This window comes from Homarus americanus, unplaced genomic scaffold, assembly GCF_018991925.1.
Source record: "Homarus americanus isolate GMGI-L3 unplaced genomic scaffold, GMGI_Hamer_2.0 scaffold18703, whole genome shotgun sequence".
NCBI classification, from domain to species: Eukaryota; Metazoa; Arthropoda; class Malacostraca; order Decapoda; family Nephropidae; genus Homarus; species Homarus americanus.
The window spans coordinates 2,893,872-2,914,149 of record NW_024749779.1 but is presented as its reverse complement, the minus strand read 5'-3'; the positions used below and the strand labels follow the sequence as shown (position 1 = coordinate 2,914,149).

General features: G+C 36.0%; 1 protein-coding gene across 4 annotated transcripts in view; it reads left to right on the top strand.

Annotated features, from left to right (window-relative positions):
* The window catches only part of LOC121853912 (angiomotin-like), a 51,788-nt gene that overhangs the window by 20,894 nt on the left and 10,616 nt on the right, over positions 1–20,278 (top strand). For all 4 annotated transcript variants that reach the window (XM_042348306.1, XM_042348305.1, XM_042348308.1 and 1 more), the window contains exons 9-14: positions 662–817; positions 5,259–5,416; positions 6,472–6,606; positions 8,549–8,677; positions 11,428–11,573; positions 18,924–19,264. In XM_042348306.1, the coding sequence (XP_042204240.1) occupies positions 662–817; positions 5,259–5,416; positions 6,472–6,606; positions 8,549–8,677; positions 11,428–11,573; positions 18,924–19,264 (1,065 nt within the window). The remainder of the gene's footprint in view (positions 1–661; positions 818–5,258; positions 5,417–6,471; positions 6,607–8,548; positions 8,678–11,427; positions 11,574–18,923; positions 19,265–20,278) is intronic.

Here is a 20,278-nt window from a genome sequence, read left to right as displayed (position 1 = left end):
TCAATCCAGATTCAGTTATAAAAGGGGATTTCAGGATCAGTCCTTGATATTTTACCTGAAGTTACCTTCTTGGGCAGCTCATGTTTATGTTACAGCAAGAAAATTTTTTCATCTATCGAACTAATAGAGAGGAAGGTATTGTCTTTCATAGGAGTTAAATATTGCAATTAATACAAGAAGAAGATAAAAGATGTATTATGATGAAAAGTGACAGACTGAATACTGTAGTACAGTATAATTGAAGTTTGGCAGAAGTACTAGGTATGTTAAGTTGAATTTGTTCTTAAATTTTAACACTATTGAATGTGGTAGACCATTAGATGTTGGCCACATCTGGAGACACTATTATGTAAGACATCTGGGTGTTTCCCTTTTAGGATTTTATGTTTGGTTGCATTCAAAATACAGTACGGCTGCCACATGGCGCCAAATACCTATGGCATGTTTGGTAGATTGCTATTTTTATTTATACAGATTTTCTGAAACCGTGATCTAAATGAATAAAGGTAACAATATACTGTACTGGTATATTACTTTGTATTTTTATGCTTCACTTCTAAATGTTTATGCGAGTTGAACATAGACCCATTTTACACAATTTTATGTATAGCTACATAGAGTTTTGAAAAGTCCTCATTCTTTTTATTTCCCTTTTTTCTAGTTACGAAAGAAGCAGAATTTAGTGGAACAAGCAGGACAACTGAAGCGCCTATTAGTGTCCCTCCAGTTGGCTGCTGATAGGAGGGAACAATCCGAGAAGAATCTTCGCTATAAACTGGAGAAAGAAATTGAACAGCTACGTCTTGGTTCTAAACAGGTTATTATTTGCTCTTTATTGTCCACATTTTTTAAATTTCTGTCTTGACAGATTGACTGACTTATTGACTTAAAGATTTTTTTTTTTGCAGTCTGAGCTGATCAGCAGGTATTGATGCTATTTATGACCAATTTTTGGTTATTCCTGTTTTTTATGCTAATCTCATGTACATTTACTCTCTTTAGATTGAGCAAAAAGTATCCAGTGGAGAACAGTAAACCTGTAGATTTCTTTACCACACTTTTAGCTTCTTTTCTCTAACAGAAATAAAAATTTGACCCAATTATATTTCCGTATTTGCACATTTATAAGCCATTTTCCTATGTAAGCCGCAGGGTGAGTTTTGAGCATTTTTCATACAAAAAGCCTTTTACCTCAGATCTAAGCTGTACCCTGAAGTTGAACCATCATTTCAACCCCTTGGCTGAGGCTATGGGAAAATGATTCTTCAGTACTGCTGTACACTACAGTGGTCCCTCGGTTAACGAACACAATTCGTTCCAGAAGGTCGTTTGTTAACCAAAAGTTTTGTTAACCGAAACCATTGTTTCAATGGGATTTTGGGTAATTGGATCCTGTTCACCGAAAATTACATACAAAGTAAAAAAAAAAAAAGGCAGTAAAGTACACTTAGTTTGAGGTGTGTGTGTGTGTGTAGAAGGCTCCCGGTTGATGATGATGGGAAATAGAAGTGGGGGTGGAAGAGAAATCGCCCCATGCTTTGATGCCGTCATTTCACCCATAAAATTTTAAGTTCACTTGGTGTAATTTAAGATTATTTTCTTTAAATCAACACTGCACTGCACTATATATTGTCAATATGTTAAATATATTTCAGAATGAACAATAATTGTACTGTAAAAACATAAAAATACTCTGTGTTCAAGAGACCCACAAGCAAGATGTTTCCTCCACTGAACAGAGATACAAACTGAGGCTTTGGTGGGTGAGTGAAGTGGCTGATTGGCGCATCAAAAACTAGTTCCCTTTACTGCAATTATGTTAAATAAGTGTTAAAATGACGAAAAATTTTAATATAAAACTTGGACAATTATTGAGTAGTACAACCTTCTTGATATTTACTTCAATTTTAACGAATGTAAGCCTTAGAATCGATTTCTGTATTGTTGGACTAATCTTCCAGCTGGTGAGCAAGCCAAAGCATAACGAAACATTTTTGTAAAAATTTTGTTAACCAAATTTTTTTTCGTTAACCGAATTTAATATTCTTATGGAAGGTAATTAGTTAATTGAGGGACCACTGTATATGCAAAGAACATAGGCAGATGAATACTTGCCAACTGAGAATGTTACTCGGTAAATAAAAAAATTTCATTGGCAGCAAAGGTGACTTTTCAAAACCGCTTGGTTATTTCGGATTCATTCTGAATTCAAATCGTTTAATTCATTTTTGAAAAACATACTAATTAAGTAATATCTCCGTTAGCTAGAATCCCTCAAACCCGGAACTCTCCGATAGCCGGAATTGAAATTTGCCCGGAAAAGCATTCCCAAAGCCAGAATTAAAAAAAAAATTCCGGCTTTGGGAACAAATTTTCCAAGGTCGAAAATCGAGAGCATTTTCTGAAAATGTCTTGAATAAAGATGAAGGCTTAAGTATTTTGGGGAGGGACCCGACCTGACTCAATGTCAGGTGGAGGTAGGGTGGGGGATTAGTGGTCTCATATTACTGACTTTCTGATGGAATGTCAGGTCACCCTTTCTTGGGTAGGGATTAGTGGGTCTCATGACCTGAAGATGTCTTGAATAAACATGAAACCTAAAGTATTTTAGAGAGATTGTTATAAGTATAAGTGAGCAATGTGTATCCCTTCAACATTACATTACATATCATTTTAAAATCTGGAGTGAGAAAGCAGAAAGGTGAGGGTGGTTCGAGAGATGGATTGGTAACATGCACCAGTGTTACTAAGTGATAAGCTCCTCAACACTGATCTTTTAATTTGCCTCCATGCAATCACACAACAAGACCCTCACTGGATGCTTGTTGTCTTAATTCCCGTGTGTGTGTGTGTGTGCGTGCATAAGATAAATGACACTGTTTCCATGAGTGCATACGTACATACGTTGGCCTCCCGCGCAGCCTCACTTTTTTTCCTCTACCAATTCATTAATCACATCTATTGTACGTACATAACATAACATTAATTAAAAGATACATACAGTATTTTTTACATAAATTTTACGACTGTACATCTACAACCATCATTAGTCAAGGCTTTAATGTACACAAAATCAATACAATGAGCTCTAATACTCACTCATTTCATCCCAAATACTACTGGATAATTGCTTTGGAAAAAATCCCTAAATGGCAACTGTAAGCTGACGGGTTTCAGTCCTGTCCATATGGTAGGAGATACTGACTGTCCCCCAACCACTAAGAGATCACTCCACATATGTGTATAGTTCATGAAACACAAGTCAACTTGTGGCATGATGGATGACTCATTAATGAGTAATACGGTATAAAATCAAGAGATTTTCAGGGAATTTTTTTAATATACGTCATATAGTACAGTATTTATGAAAAGAATACAAATAAAAATAATGATGGACCATCCACTTGTCCTCCTTCCATCACCCGTCATCTCCCACAGTCTACGCACCCAAATCTAGTTTTGTACAGTATCTTAATACTGTACAGTGTAATTCATATTCTGTTCCTATAATTCATGAGTCGATAATTTGTGAGGATGTTCATTATACAAATTATATAATGTTTTCTTTCATTTAAAATTCAGTAAGGAGTAAGAAGGTGAGGAGGGAGGGGGGGGGGAAACTGATCGTACACCCCCTAAAAAGATTCCTCGTCGTCACCCCATGCCTGCCATTACCATTGTAAAAAAAAATTTACTTTGTTTTTTGTTTACTAATAAAGATATTTTTACTGTAATATTCTGTGCTTATTAATACCTGTACCCTTCATATATAATACAGTATACAATACTTTTTATAATGTATCAGTACTGTAATGATTACATAAAAAACTGGTAAATTTGGCAGTAGAGAGGTCTGGGTGAAAAAATTGCCTTATTATTCAACTTATCCTGTAATTTTTATTTAAAATTAATAATTATACATCATATTTTTTTAATGTGTTTAATATTTTATATTAACCATGATAAAGCATACACCATAAGAGACTGATCATACGAGAATATAAAATAATAAATGTTGGAGGTGTGTGTATCGCCTCCTCCCTACCAACACATTGCCTCCCTCCTTCTCGCAGTGTCTCATACAAAAGATTTTATGTATTATATGGTGTTGGGGTATTAATTAATGAATAATAAACAATATTGTATTGTTAATGACAGTACAGTAGTTTGAAGAATAGTAGTGACAATTGTAGTATGCTGCTATTCTTCAAACGACTTTCGTTGACGATGCAATATTGCTTATTTATTAATTAATACCACAACATCACACCCAGACACCCCCATATTGTATGACATAAATTTATGCGTGGGTAACTATGTAGTGGCGAATTAAAAGATCAGCTGTTGAGGACCTTAGTACTTGGCAACACTGGTGCATGTTACCACTCCATCTCTTTAATCACCCACAGCTTTCAGCTTTCTCACTCCACATTTTAATATCTTATGTAACGTAATGTTGAAGGGATACAATATGATAAGTGTAAGTAAAAAAAATACTGTATTTTAGCTTTCATGTTTATTCAAAACATCTTCAGGTCTTGAGACCTACTAATCCCCCACCCAATAGTGGGTGACCTGCCATCGTATCAGATCAGTAATATGAGACCACCAATACCCCACCCTACCTCCACCTGACATTGTGTCAGGTCAGGTGAATTACATGAGGTCCACTCATCCCCCACAGCTCCAAGGGAGTGGAAAATACCAGTCTTTGCTCAAACACACAGCTTCATTCACGATCATATCATATAGATTTTTAGTTTAGACTCTTGGGAAACTCCCCAGCACACAGAAACATTATGAGGACGTTGGCTAGTGTTTGTCTGTGCACGATGCATAGTTTAGATACTTGGAAAGTTTTTCCAGTAACCGGAAATATTTCCGGGGATGGGGAATTTTTCCGGGTTTGAGAAAGTCGTCTGGTTACCCGGAAGTACTCTGCATCAATTGTTCCGGCTAACGGATTTCACTATAACAATTCGAATTAACAAGGGTACTGTGTACTGTTTAGTGAAGAAACAGGCAATTTAGATTATTGCTATCCGCGGCCATCGAATTTAATCCTCTATTTCCCATAAGCCCTTAGTCTTGCCAATCACAGATTTGCCAACCACAGGGTCTTTCAGGATCCTAACCCCAGCTGTTGGTGAGAAACTATTTACTGTAGTATTGGGAATCAATTGAATATTATTTTTCTGCAATTTTCAAGTTTTATTCAACAAGTTTTGAGCTTCAAGGATTTATTATGTATTTTTCAGGAAGGACCTGGGAGCAAGTTAAGTGACCTGCGGCGAGAGATACGAGAGAAAGATGAGAAAATTATGATTCTTGAGGGGGAAGTTACAAAGTGGGAGCAGCGCTACTTGCAAGAGTCAGCAATGAGGCAGCTTGCTATAGATGCTGCATCCATGCCCAAGTGTGTTACTTGCATCTGTGATTTCTGCAGACTAGGAACCTCTCGTCTCATTTTTATCTAATAGCTACTTATATCTTTTAAGATTTAATGACTGTGAAGAGGAGCTCTCTACATTATAAACACACATACAGTATATTTATCCCCACATTTTTTATTGTAACAAAGTGAATCACGAGACATTCACTTTCCGTCAAGGCTTTATCATCAATTGTCAACTTACCGAGTTGATTTATCAGTAAGGATACCACTATCATCTGTAGTTTGACTCCATTTTGTTTGGTGTAAACTTTTTCCTGTGACTCGGCCCATTGACATACTCCTAAACCACACCACAATTGTTAGTTGTTATATTTCTTTTGTTATCAGTTTTTCCATATATCTGACCCATCTTGGTATCTTTTCAGTATCTGATGCATCACCCCAACAATTTCTTAACCTCACACTTCTTTACAGCTTTATATCATACCCAGTATTTTCTCTCTTAATTTTGAGAAAGTTGAAATCAATACTCATCTCTACTTTTTCATCTTTAGTTTTCTGTACAGTACTTGGGAAGCTTGTAGATTGACATCAATATAGAATAGATTGAACAAGCACTCTATGCTGGCTTCTTGCACATTCTTCAATTAACTTCCTACTAAAGCTTTAAGAGCGTATTCAGTTCTTCTTCCTTATTTTAACATATTTGTGGTTTCTTTCTCACTGCAGAACTTGTTAAACATACATCCTGTATATTAATTTCTGGCAGAGAAAGATGCCTGGGGGGGGCAAATTCACACGTACTGGTATTTCTCAGAGTTTCCTGTTCTCACAAATACCCACCATCAACCTATTTACCACCAAATTTTACACTTCTGGCAATTCTCACTTTGAAATCCCTTCTGCGTTAAAAATTCCCTTGGCAGCTGGAGAAAATTAGCCTTTCATGTAGAATATGTAATTACGTACCATAGAAAAACTAATTCATCTTCAAAGATTTCTTCTCCATTTTGTTTACCCTCTGCTGAGCTTCCTTTGTTGTCTTTTAAATGGTTCATTTATTATTATATCTACAGAGATGCCAAAATTGCTGCCTTAGAAAAAACTAGCCAGGAGAGTGAGCGCCACATCGCCCAGGCAAAGTCAGACAAACTGCGCCAATTGGATGAGATCCACAGCATGAGTAAGAAGCAAGCGGAGTATGAAGCCAGGTCATTATAATTAAACTAGTTTGTTTTATACCACTTCTTTATAATATGGTACCAGGAGAGCATGACACACTTCTATTCATATGTAAGGAGATATATAAGAGGAAAAAATAGCCATAATGTGTAGCATGGTTACCTAGAAGTTTTATGGCAGTCCACTCTTTAATATTAAAATAGTGAAATATGAGTATGTCAATACAGTACCGCTTAGAATTCAGGCATAAGTATGTACATTACTCTCTAAATGGATGTGAAGGCGAGTGGCCTGAATAAGGAATTGGGAAATGAAATGGAGATATGATATTAGAGTGGATTTGTGAAGATGAAGAGAGACTTTGTGGTAAGAGAAAACTTATTACAGCAACATATTTGCTGACAACTACTTAACTACTTGTAGAGCATACCTGGTACTTTATGATAGAAATGGCTTCTGATCTCAAGATCATACTTAATGTGTATATACTGTATAATTAAAAGTTACAGCTAAGGTAGATTGGAACAATATCACTGCTTTAAAGTTACAGTACAAGAAAATTTGTGAGGGACAATTCATTCTAAAAGGATTTGAACAGTATATAGGTGAAAGGTTGTGGAGTAGTGAATAGATTGTTTAGATGTAAATAGATATCATTGAAAGAATTTATGTACTTGAATAAGATGAGTGAGTGTAGAAGAAAGTTGAAGAGTACAGTTGAACAGTAGAGGGAAGGGTGTGTGTAAGTTTGAGTGGTTTCAAATTGATTTTGCAAAGATGTTTGTGTTTGGAGAGATATTGCATGAGCATCCCTCAAGTATAACAGGGGAAGGCTTTTAAAGTTTTTAAAAAGTGTAAATTGGTAGTTATTCTGATATTTATATCAAGCCTTTTTTATGTTAAGCATGGTCGACATGAAATTTTGTCTAGAGCAGTTTTGGCTCTATTCTCAAATTATTTTTGTTAATATGATCACTCTGACTTCCCAGTTGACGTTTGACTTTCCTGGATACTTACAGAGTACTTCTGTCTATTTTTGAGGCACTGTATTACAGTTCAAAACATGGTGGTCCTCCCAGGTTCTTTACCATTGCATGAAATGTATCATCTTTGCACTTGAGCCTTTTTCAAATAACCTTTGTTCTCTAGTGCAAGCAACCACTTATCTGACACAATATACAGGGGGGGGGCCCCCCCAAGTTTGCGTATTTTATTTCGCGCTCTATTATTCGCAGATGACACCCTGGATGTACCCAAGAATGTATGTGGGTAGTTTTAAAGTTGCCGGCATTTTTGCTGCTGGGGCAGGGAGCCATTCTTTTTAGAGACAGTAATTTCCTTTACCTGTATTTTAAATATGTGTCTGTGTGTGCGTGTGTGTATGTGTATAGACACACACACACACACACACACATATATATATATATACAATACAGGTAAAAGAAATAATTGTCCTAAGGGCAAACTCATAAAAAAGGGAATATATAATTCTGTGTACTACACAAGTAGTAAAACTGCAACCCCCCCCGGTCCGCAAATGTTATTTGCGGATTTGGTGATACGCAGCCATTTTGAGAACCTAACCCCTGTGAATTTGGGGGGCCTCCCTGTACTTTCTTGTATTTTATTTTCATCTATTCTCTTCGGTTACAACAATCCAGTACTTAATGTATTTTCACTTATCATTAATATGGTTTTTCTTGCTAATATAAAAGGCAGTTGCATGTAGATTTTCCTTCTGGTAGCTTATTCATAGTATATCTCCCTACATGTTTTTAATCTTGCTTCCATTTGCGTTATATTTTCCAACTTTTCATCCCATCTCATCTTTAGGTGTGTGTACATAAATACCCATTCATCTGATTGTATTTTTTATGCCATTTTTGCAGTCTTTACTTATTGCTTTTATTGTGATGAATTGAATAATTATGATATATTCTAAGGGAAATATCATTGAAATTTACTCACCAGGAACCGCGAACTGGAAAGCCACGTAGCGGAGCGTGATGCTATGATACGTGTTTTGCAAAGACGTGCTGAGGAAAAGGAGGCCTTATACCAAAAAGTCCTTATGAGAAACTCACTGAACACTGGAAAAAGGTAAGTGGTAATAATTGAATGATATTTAGTAATGCGAGAAGTGACGGCTGAATATTAATTCTTGCTGAAGCATAGTTAACTCAAAATTTTAGAAATGAAAATCACCATTGAAAGAAAGTACATATGTTTGGTGTTTTAGGGATCAGTCATAAAGGAATGCAGTATTTATTGTGTTTTTGGTCAGAATTTGTGTATGTGAAACAATTGCAAATGAAAAAAAAATATCAGAATTCATGTGAAGATGATAAGTACTATACTATATCCTCAACAAGTATGGTCATGAGATAAAGTACAGTAATTGTAATCAAAACAAGAGAAAATAAAGAGAAAAAACAAATTACTTAATAAAATGGAGATTTTTTTTTGCATGAGTGGATATTAGTACTGTACAGTATTGTACTTATATGCAGGTTCTTGTTCTTGAATCTCTACCTTTATTTAAAAGATTTTAAATGGATCAGCCTCTAAAGGATTTGATTAATTGATAAATGTAGGTTCAAGTTGATTAATATACACATTAAAAGTGAGTATGATAAGTTTAGTATTTTAATGAGTGGACTGTTTTGAAAATATATTTAGACAGACCCAGAGCCAAAACTATTTTTTGTGTTGCAGTATGTTTACTAAGTGAATATATCTTGTTATTTCAATTCATTCTCACTAAATGATAATACAGTACAGTACTACCTCTCTATACCAAAATAAGTGGTTAACAGCCAGTTTGTTATAGAAAATTTTTCATTAAAAACAAATAAAAAAAAATCGTCCAAAACTGAACTTAGTTTGATATACAGTGGTCCCTCGGTTAACGAACACAATTCGTTCCAGAAGGTCGTTCGTTAACCGAAACCATTGTTTCAATGGGATTTTGGGTAATTGGTTCCAGCTCACTGAAAATTACATACAAAGTAAAAATAAATGCAGTAAAGTACACTTACTTTGAGGTGTGTATGTAGAAGGCTGTGATGATGATGATGATGATGGGAATTAGAAGTGGGGGTGGAGGAGAAGGGAGAAGAGAAGGAAGTGGGGGTGGAAGAAAAATCACCCCATGCTTCATGCCGTCATTTCGCCCATAAAATTTTAAGTTCACTAGGTGTAATTCAAGATTATTTTCTTTAAATCAACACTGCACTGCACTATATATTTCAATATGTAAAATAAATTTCAGAATGACCAATAATTGTACTGTAAAAACATAAAAATAGTTTATGTTCAAGAGAGCCACAAGCAAGATGTTACCTCCACTGACCAGAGATACAAACTGATGCCTTTGTGGGTGAGTCAAGTGGCTGATTGGCACACCAAAAATTTGTTTCCTGTACTGCAATTATGTTAAATAAGTGTTAAAATGACTAAAAGTTTTAATATAAAGCAGAAAATTATTGAATAGTACAACCTTCTTGATATTTACTCAAATGGGAACGAATTTAAGCCCTAGAACCAATTACTGTATTGGCGGACTAATATTCCAGCTGGTGAGCAAGCGAAAACATGTTGATATGATTTCGTAAAAATTTCGTTAACTGAATTTTTGTTCGTTAACCGAATTGAAGATTCTTATGGAAGGTAATTCGTTAACCGAGGGATCACTGTATATGAAAAAGTTCGGTATTTTTAGTCTAGATGAATTGTCACAATATACTGGATTTTTTTTTTTTTTTTAATAGTTTGATAACAAAAGACTTTATTAAACACTAAATAATCATACATTATACTGTACTGTACATAAAAAATACAGTAACACATAGATATTGCACAAAAAGTAGTTCTATATTACATAAACAGCTCCTTCCTTGGCTGGCTGTGTGGTCAGCTGTTGTCTTTGTAAACAAGGCATCAGGAATTTGATACAACATAATTCTTCTGGGGTTGAGTTTGGGATAGTCTTATAGGGAAAATTTACGATAATGTTTTGGGGTTATTTCTCCAAATCACTTATTTCCTATTGAACCTAGTCTTTGCCAACCATGGTTTTAACCACAGAAGAATTCTAGAAAGTTATCACTTTGTTGGTGAGTGACTACTGTATAATGGCTAAATATGGGAGAGGATGGCTGAAAGGATTCCAACATTATATTAGAACATAAAACACATCAGATATGTTACAGCTAAATCAGTACAGTACAGTATTACCTTTCTATAGTGAACTTCTCTATACCGAACCCCTCATTAGATTCCAGTAGTACCTCTCTTCTGAACCAATTCACTGTAGTACTGTATACCTCTCCTCTCCTCAAAATTCTCAAATACAGTATTACAATGTAATATTATACAATGGAGAGAAGGTAAGAAAGGCGGGTTTCTGGCTGGACTAAGTGGAAAATTTCCCCCCCTCCGGGGTTTTCCCCTATATAATTTGTTAGGATGTGTTTTGAAATGATGGAATTAGGGTTGGAGTGAGAGAATGTGGTGTCTTAAAGGAGTTTTTTGGAGTACACTGTGGTGCTGTAGTTCTGTATCCAATCCTATATTGTACATAAAAAGATATGCAGTAATGTAATTCAATATTTTGCAACAATCCCAGAGTTCTACTCCTGCATAACTGTATATAGAGGATTTACTGTACCATGATTGGTAAAACTGTGTACAAAATATAAAATGTGAATACTCAAAACTGTGGTTGGTGAGGGGTGAATATATCTTTTCAGGCATTGTGTATTTTGTATGGAATTTTTTTTTAACCTTTTGTTTTTGTAATGATTTTTTTAATTATTTATTCTAACCATTACAGTCTTTACTTGTTTCAGCTTGGATGGTAGAAGCAACAGCAGTAACACAAGTATGGTCCACAGTAACCAGGCATCAACAATTCACTCACACAGCAGTAGTGGGATAGGGGGAACTGGGGCTGGTTCCAGTACCCCAGGTACACCAAGACGAGATGAAGAGCTCGGTGAGATCCTCCTCTAGTGTTATGAGGAGATGCCAGCATATTGCAGTATACCTCCTATTGCTGAATGTCATTGTCAATGAGCAAATGACCAGTGTACAGAAATATCCTGGTGCTAATATTCTTGAATGCTAACCAATATAATTAGTGACCAGAGATATTTGGTACCTGACAGAGCTCTGGTCTTGAAGTAGTTGTTTGTGGTAGCTCTTATTGATTACAATAACTTGTAGTCATGTATGTGTGCTTTTTGCACAATTAAGCTTCCTGTGAACTTATAGACTAACTGCCATTCAGCCATACATGTGGCTGTCACACCCTACCTCATATGGACTGAGTGAGGTGTAAGGTGTTGTGAGAACTTAAAATTGATGTTCAGTCTTTTTGTCACTGCTGCATGTGTCTGACGTCTGCTGATGCCACTTGTTTGTAACTGTGTTTCCTAAGTTACAGCAGTTCTGCATCTGCTTAATGTTATGTGACTTAAGAGCAGAATGCATTAAATGTGCTGCCTACCTGCCTGCTGCCCGCCCACTTGCCTGTCTGCCTGACCCCGTGTGTCTCCTTTCTTTGTCATAGGTGAGATATTTTTTATACAGTATCTTGTTATTCTAGGGTAGGAATAATGAAATTACCTTTTTACTCTTTAGAATTACCCGTTCTGCTCTTGTTTCTTGTAACTGATGTACTGTATACAGTACTGTTATCCTCCAAGTTCTCTATATGATCTCTTGTCTTGATTTTTCAAGACACATAGACTGATGCTTTTCCACTAAATTTGCTAATTGTTTTAATTCTTTTCATTTTTTCCGTACTCCGTAATTCTTCTCTAGTTTATACCGCAAATGAAAGGTTTGGGTATGTAGTATTAATGAAGACTGTGTGTAAATAGACTTTGTCTTGCTTTAAAAGGAGTTTTAAGGACCAGATTATATATGAACTGAGACAGCTATCCATAACTGAATTTGGGATTAAGGGGGGGTATGGTTAAGGTTTTTGTAACCCAAACTAGGTAAATTATTTCCATCGCAATATAAGTTCCTTGGGTAATAAATTGACAAAGCTTAACTCATTGCTTTATATTAGAAGAAGGTAAGTCCATCTTGGCTTTTAGTTAGAAATATCAAGGCAAAGACAGTAAGTAATTTATTTATAGAACAAAAAAATTTAACATCAGATCTTTTTTTTTTCTTTTAGTAAATTTGACTTGATTGATTTCTATTGGGACGATGAAACCAAATTCAACTGAGCTTAAACGATTAGTGACATTGATCGCATCAAAACAAATTTGTAATAACTGTAGTTCCATAAAGCTTCTCACTAAGCCATACCAATGGCTCTTTTGTGGATAAGAAAGATTCCTAAGGCTTATTAGATCTAAAAACCAAAGGTCAAATTTAATATGAAATAAATGCAAAAGTTATTGATTTGTTCACAATGAGATACATATGACCAATTGCTCATATACGCTAGCTTTGCAAGAACCAGACTCGCATATGTGTGGTTTACTTTTTATTACTAAAAATTTGTTTATACCATGCTAAGGTTCAAATACTATGTTGATATGCATAAAATTTTCATCTTTCCTTCACATTGCATTGAAGGATAACATTTTGCATGCCAGAATGCATCTGGAGAATTGTTCAGAACTCTTCCTTTTACAGTTGAAGCATGCCCTTACAATTCACATATTTTTAATTTGCGGCCTTCGATTATTTGCGGATGACACTTTGGATGTACCTAAGAATGTCTGCAGGTAGTTTTAAAGTTGGTGTCTTTTTTTGTGGCTGGGACGAGGAGACGGCAAGTTTTATGCCATCCCGCAAGGTGTCTCTCTTGTCCCAGGTGGCTGGGCAATGCACGCTCACTCCACCTCAGTCTGGGTTAAACACAAGTCTGTTTCGCGCGTGTGCTACTCTGCTCTCTTAACAACTGTGCTCCACATGCTTGTGATGGCTCCCAAATGCCCTCATCCACCTTCATCCAGCTGCCAGAAGGTGCCCAAACAAGTGAAGAGAGAAAAGGTCATGTATTTCTCCCATACGTATGCCTGGCATAGGGAGCTGGTAGGGGGAGTGAGAGACTTCTAGTTAGTTCATCATCTGCAATTGTAAATTTTCTCACTCCCTGCCATATTTCACTGGATTTACTGTTATTATTAATGTTTAATAGTGATTAACCATGGCATTGTAGCTAGGTTAGCTTGTCATTGTAACCAATGGGTTACTGGGCCAAGCTGTGAGGTGTTATGGTTTTTCAACTCGTATTTTCGGATAGATATACGTAACGTTCTTCATTTATTTTTACTCATTTTCATGCACCCACCATCCTAAATACAAATTGTGAAAAAAGGTAAAATAAATATTGTCCTAAGGGCGAACATGTAACGGGAGAAGAGCGCAGAGTGTAGCTGGTGGGGAGCGTTGCTAGGGAATCAGCGTCCCAGCTGATCTTTGTTACTGTGGTGGAGCAGTTAGTATATGCAGATGGCGACTGTGTTAAACTTTCATTTGGCTTTTATTTACTGGTTTGGCAATAGTATTTTTTTTTTTGTTACTTATTTATTGATATTATTTTTATTTATTCCTCTCATTTCCTGGTACAGTAAAGCCTGGAATAACGACGTTAATGTGTCATCCAATATTGCAGTGTAAGGTGAATCGTCTTATCGCGAATCATTAATTACCATTAAAATAAAGCAATAATAATGAGATGCATTCCCAAGTGGGACCTTTATATATATCTTTTGTGTGGCTTTTTACCCCCTTTTCCCCCAAAAACAATACAATTAATGAAAATTGCAAACTATATTCTTTAAATTGTGTTTCTGAATGCACCTTATACAATATAAATGAATAATGATATGGTCACACAAGAGGAGATGGGACGCCATTGTTTTCGTTTGTGTTTACAGCCGGGAGTCTGGGACGATAGTTCTACACGAGAAAATGAAGAAAATAAGACCCTGGTTGTAGCTGTAGTAAAATTAATGTAAAAAAAAAAATGAATATATATGTTTTAAGTAACGTTATTTAATGTTAATAAATGGAACAATAGAAGTAGCTAACCACTAATGACAAAGAAAAAAAGAGATGGATTGGGAACGCCAACATATACATGCGCATTTAAGGATACCGCGTCATTTATTTTTTTTAAGAAATGTACAAAATATTCATTATTGTTTATTACTGAATATGAATTTGATTGAATTAATCTTTATACCTTGTATATGCGAAATGAACAATACAATTTTTAATAATACGTAGAATATTAAAACACACAAGAGGATAAGAGACGGCATTGTCAGTGTTTACACTCGAAATGTCAGTAATCCACCTGAAACTGAAGAAAATAAGACCCTGGTTGTTTTTGTAGTGAAATTAATGTACAAAATATGTATGTTTTAATTAATGTTATTTAATGTACAATAGAAGTAACCACTGGTGTTAAAGAAAAGATGAGACAATGGAATGCCAATGTATACAGTACGTGCGCATTCAAGGAAACAGTCATTTATCTTAAGAAAATGTACACAAGATTCATTATTGTTTATTACTGAATATGTATTTGATTGAATTAATATTTATATATGTGAAATGAACACTGCAATTCATTAATAATACATAGAATATTAAAACACACACGAGGAGACAAGACAGCATTGTTTTCGTGAGTGACAATGGTTCTACGTAAGAAACTGAAGAAATTAAGACCCTGGTTGTAGCTGTAGTGAACTTAATGTAAACAAAAATTGAATACCCGTATGTATGTTTTAAGTAATGTTATTTAATGTTAATAAATGGAACACTGGAAGTAGCTAACCACTAATGGTAAAGAAATAAAGCGAGACGATTGGGAACGCCAACGTATGAGCAGTTAGTGCGTACATGTGAAAACATATCATCATTTCTCTACATATGAATATGAAAGCAACACTTATTTACTGTTCATATATGTTTTAAATAATATTTACGAATGTAAAACAAAAATTCTATTCACCAATGGTGGTAAAGTTAGGACAGCCAATGAATATTGTGCGAGTCTTTACTCAGATGACGAAGTCATCAGGTTCAACTCTGACTGAAGCTGTAGCTTTCCATAAAGCTGTTGCTGAAACTGTTACTGAACCTGAAGTTGATGTTGAAGCTGCTTATGATGCTGAATTTGATGGCGTAGCTAAAGTTAGGTTAGCTAAAGTTGATGGTTTAGGCCTTCGAATAATAAAGCTGTTGAAAGAACCCTGCACAGCTGCTTTCTTTTCTCATTATACATCTTTATGTAGAGGTCATATCTCCATTAGCCGGAATCCCTCAAACCAGGAACTTTCCGATAGCCGGAATTGAAATTGTCTCGGAAATGTTTTCTCCAAAGCCGTAATTTTCCGGAAAATTCAGGCTTTGGGAATGATTTTCCAAGGGGCACATTTTCCATTAAATTAAAAAAAATTCCCGATACCCAGAAAATTCTGGGGATGGGGCAGTTTTTGTCTAGGTTTGAGAGATGAAAATCGGGTGCATTTTATGGAAATTCTGGAATTTCTGTTTCCCGGAAATTTCCGGGGATGAGGGATATTTTTCCTGTTAGAGAGATGATGTAATGGGCAATTTCTGGAACTTTCAAGAATATTTTTTCATTACCCGGAAAATGTTGAGTAAACACTGAAGAGCTCGGGTGCAGGAACTCCGAGGCACCTGACTCGGCAGAGGAGGTGGAGATGAAAACTAGAGGATTTGACAACTGTACTGACATGTGTTTTCGAATTTAGTTTGTTGTCTATAGTGTTGCCGAGGAGCTTATTGGAGTCCACAACCTGGAGTGTGTTGAGGCCCAAAGTAATGGAGGGAGGTGGGACAAGGTCGGAGGAGAGGTTGATGTGCATAACCATGGTCTTGGTATGGTTGATGATGGTATGGTTGATGATGACATGGTTGTTGGTGGCCTAATTTTGGAGACTTCAATAAGTCTTGGAGGGTGGTGTAGTCAGGAGCCGAATTGTTGACACTGATCCCAATGGTGGAGTCGTCGACATATTCCCAGTGAGCAGAGATTTCTCTTAGGGCATCATTGATAAGCATAAGGAAGCAGAGCAATCCTATCTTAGTGCCTTGGGGGACACCACAGGTGAGTGACTGAAAAGTGGGGACAGCCCCTCGGAAGCGTACAGCTTGGCGTCGGTCACTAAGGAAGTCTGTAAGCAATGGTATAAAACTTCTTTGAAACCCGTGGTCGATAGCTTTGTTGATGATTAAATTGTGGTCGACTAGGTCAAATGCTTTGGTGAAGTCAATGAAGGTGACAGCCACAGACATCTTTCGTTTTTCCAGATGGTGCTATATATAGTCAAGAAAGCTGACAAGACAGTGAGTTGTGGAGGATGTTTTCATATTGCCAAATTGCTGAGGATTTGTGGCTCCTGCGATATCAGCAAAAGCTCAGTCAAACACAAAACTTTTGCAGATTAAGCTGGGTATTGGTGATGGCACTGGGTCGTAGCTGAAGCACGAAATTCGTTAATAATTGATCAATTAATATTAATTTCCTGTCAGCAATTAAGAACACCACATACATTGTTGCTATACTCCTGAATTGGTTCTCCCTGATACCTGATTTTCCCTTATATTCTTAAAAATTTCAAAATCCTACTTCTCCATAACTTCTCGCTAGATTACGTTGATATTCATGTAGACTATAGGTAATTTACTCCTCTTGAACATGACCTATAGGTATTTCTGATTAGCACTTTTGTTTTGGGTGCATGAATTTTTTTCCTAACTCACCATATTTTCCTCCAAATATTTATAAAGATAAATCAGAAAATAATAAACCAAGCCAAATATAAAGAAAATATATATATGTTCAGTCATGCACAGCATGTTATTCTACTACTGTACTCAGTTTTTGTTTTATTAGAATCAGCCAGCCGAGCCTTAGGGATTTGAAGGTTAGAAAAACTCGTTTTGAGATATTGTCCAGTAAGGATGGAGCGAGAGCAACACATGGTCGAACCTCACTCTCGCTTCTTTCATGGGTAACTGATGCGTACAAGTAGCCTCAGACTCTGGTCATGTTCCTTGCTAGCTGAGAAAGGTGCCACGTACTGATTTTTACCAAGAGTGATTGGTATACCCACCTCTTGTTTTTCGTGGGGGTTAGGCTCTTGAAAATCACCGCTTAATTAAAAAAACGCGTAAATTAAACCTATTTTTCCCATAAGAATACATGTAAATGGTACAGGTTAGGGGAACCATCATATACTGTACAGGGTAACTCATGATAAATATTCTTTTACCTAACTCATTCATAAAGAAAAACCAGTTAATAAAGAAAAACAATTGTAAATGCACCTTAAATAACACTTACATTGATGACTGGCGACTTCAGCTTGACAAAGGTGGAGTAGGGAAGGGTTGAGGAATAACAAACAAAGCGTTGTTTACCCGTTACCCTCAATAATAAATTCAAGTAACCACTGCTACAATTATTATCTTACTCTTTAAAATACACAAGACAAAATACACTAAAATATAACAGCTGTCAGCAAATGAACTACACATTTTGCCACGTTGTCTTGAATCTAGTAACACCTGCAAATGACAGACTGTGCTATAAATTCTTAGTTGGTTTTTGACCTTGAAGAGTTTAATGTAAACTGAAGTTGTAAAGAGTATGTGAATTAGTGTCCAGTGAGATAGTGATTGCATTTTGAATTAACAAATACGTATAAGTATTTAAGGGAGATTTACACTTAGGTTTGCATAGAAAATGTGAAATATGAAATCTAGTAAAAGGAAAAGCAAATAGCTTTCCTTTAAGACTTTAGGAGGTCTAAGGCACAGTTGATCTCGGTTTAAAAAAAATTTCACATGCTAATTAAATGTGCCTCAGGTTTGTCGCAAGCATATGTTGTGAAAGATGCGGTTTGAAAACACATCCAGGATTATATAGTTTAGATTTAAAAGAGAAGAATATACCACATTTGGTTGGTTTAACTGTGTTTTTGTGGATATAAATATAAAGGTTGCATATTCATGTTTATTTGGATATATCTGTAGGTGTATGTACAATCAAAGACAAAAGTCGCGTCGCAGTTTTGTCCGAAGATTAAATATAACTCTTGAAACATTATGAGAGGCCCCAACCACAAGAATGTGGACCAAAAGTTTAGCCCTTCGGCATATGTTTTCACCAAATTTCACGAACATGACTTTTGTCTTTCATTGTACATTATACAGTTTATGTATTGATGACCGATTGATAATGAAGTTATTATTCTCACAATGCTGGTCCTCATCTGAGAGATAATAACTGTGACCAACTTCAAATCGGTGCTTATTTTAGCTCACTTTCCCACAGGATGTGCCCCGCCTATCCCTCCATTCCCATCCCTGAGCCACATGTCTATGAGTAATTCTTCTACAAAACATAATGCCATCAATCCCTACTTGGACCTTGCATCGCCTTCCTTTACATCGACATGCATTGCTTCCACTTCTGCTTCATCCACCTCATCAGTATCGATGGGTCTAGAAAATCAGGCTAGTGGTCGACTGAGCGGGTCTCGTGATCATGCTGATGAACAGAAAAGGATGGACAGCTGTAGGGGAGCATGCCATTCACCTGCAACACTCCCCGACTTGGATACTTTGAGTTCAGACGACCTTCTGGGTGATGTTGATGATGGCATGCACGGAAAGGTGGGTAAAGTTATCTCATTTGTTATACTGCAGTAATAGACTACATGGTTGTGTTGTATTGTTTACTTTTATCATCATAATTTAAGTAAGGAACACATGCCTACCATAAATTGTTTAATGAATTCTTTCTTTTTATAATATCTTGCCTTTACCTCCCTCATCCTCTTTACTTTCCTAGACTTTAAAACAATATCTCCTGAACTCTGATGCATATATAAAAAGGTACTTTTCTCATGCATACCAGACTTCCTCCTGACAGTTGTGTTGTCAGCCACCTGTACTTTTGTTTATGATGTATAAACATCTGTTAGTAAGAAGTACAGTATATGAAATTATTACTTAATGTGATAAAAAGAAATACAATAATGAAGGTTGCTACGGTAAGTGTACATGGGTATAGAAACAGTAAAACCTCAGTAAATCAAACTTCAGTATATATTGGATTTTTTTTTTCTGAGGGGGGGTGGTGTCAGAAATATTATTAAAAAAAAAAAAGAGAAAATCCAGCATCAGGTCGGACGGTTTGTGTATTCATACATGGGGTTGAATGTCTGTGTGTGGTGTTCTGCTGCATGTGTCGCACTGTCTCGGACTCTGTCTCAGTCAGAGTCCTGCCTTCATATCTATAGTATCAGTGTGTCACACCTTGATACCTACACTCATTTATGTGAACTTTTTTGTAGAATATGTAGTATTTTTAACGGGGGTTCTAGAGGGTTTTAAGAAATGCGTTAGAATTATTTAATTACTGTAATATATATATTTAAAGAAACTGGTAAAATTTAAAAAAAAAAGTCTTATTAAAAGAACAGCACTTGCTTACTGAAAGCTGTACAATGGTCTAATCAGATTTACTGTAGGCTGGGGCAGAAGAAGGTTAATCGGGCGGTGCTGTATTCGGCAGGTTTATTCATCAATTCATTATTACAGTATATTCTCGTATGATCAGACTCTTATGGTGTATGGTTCATCATGATTAATATAAAATCTTCAGTAATAGAGAAAAAACTGTAA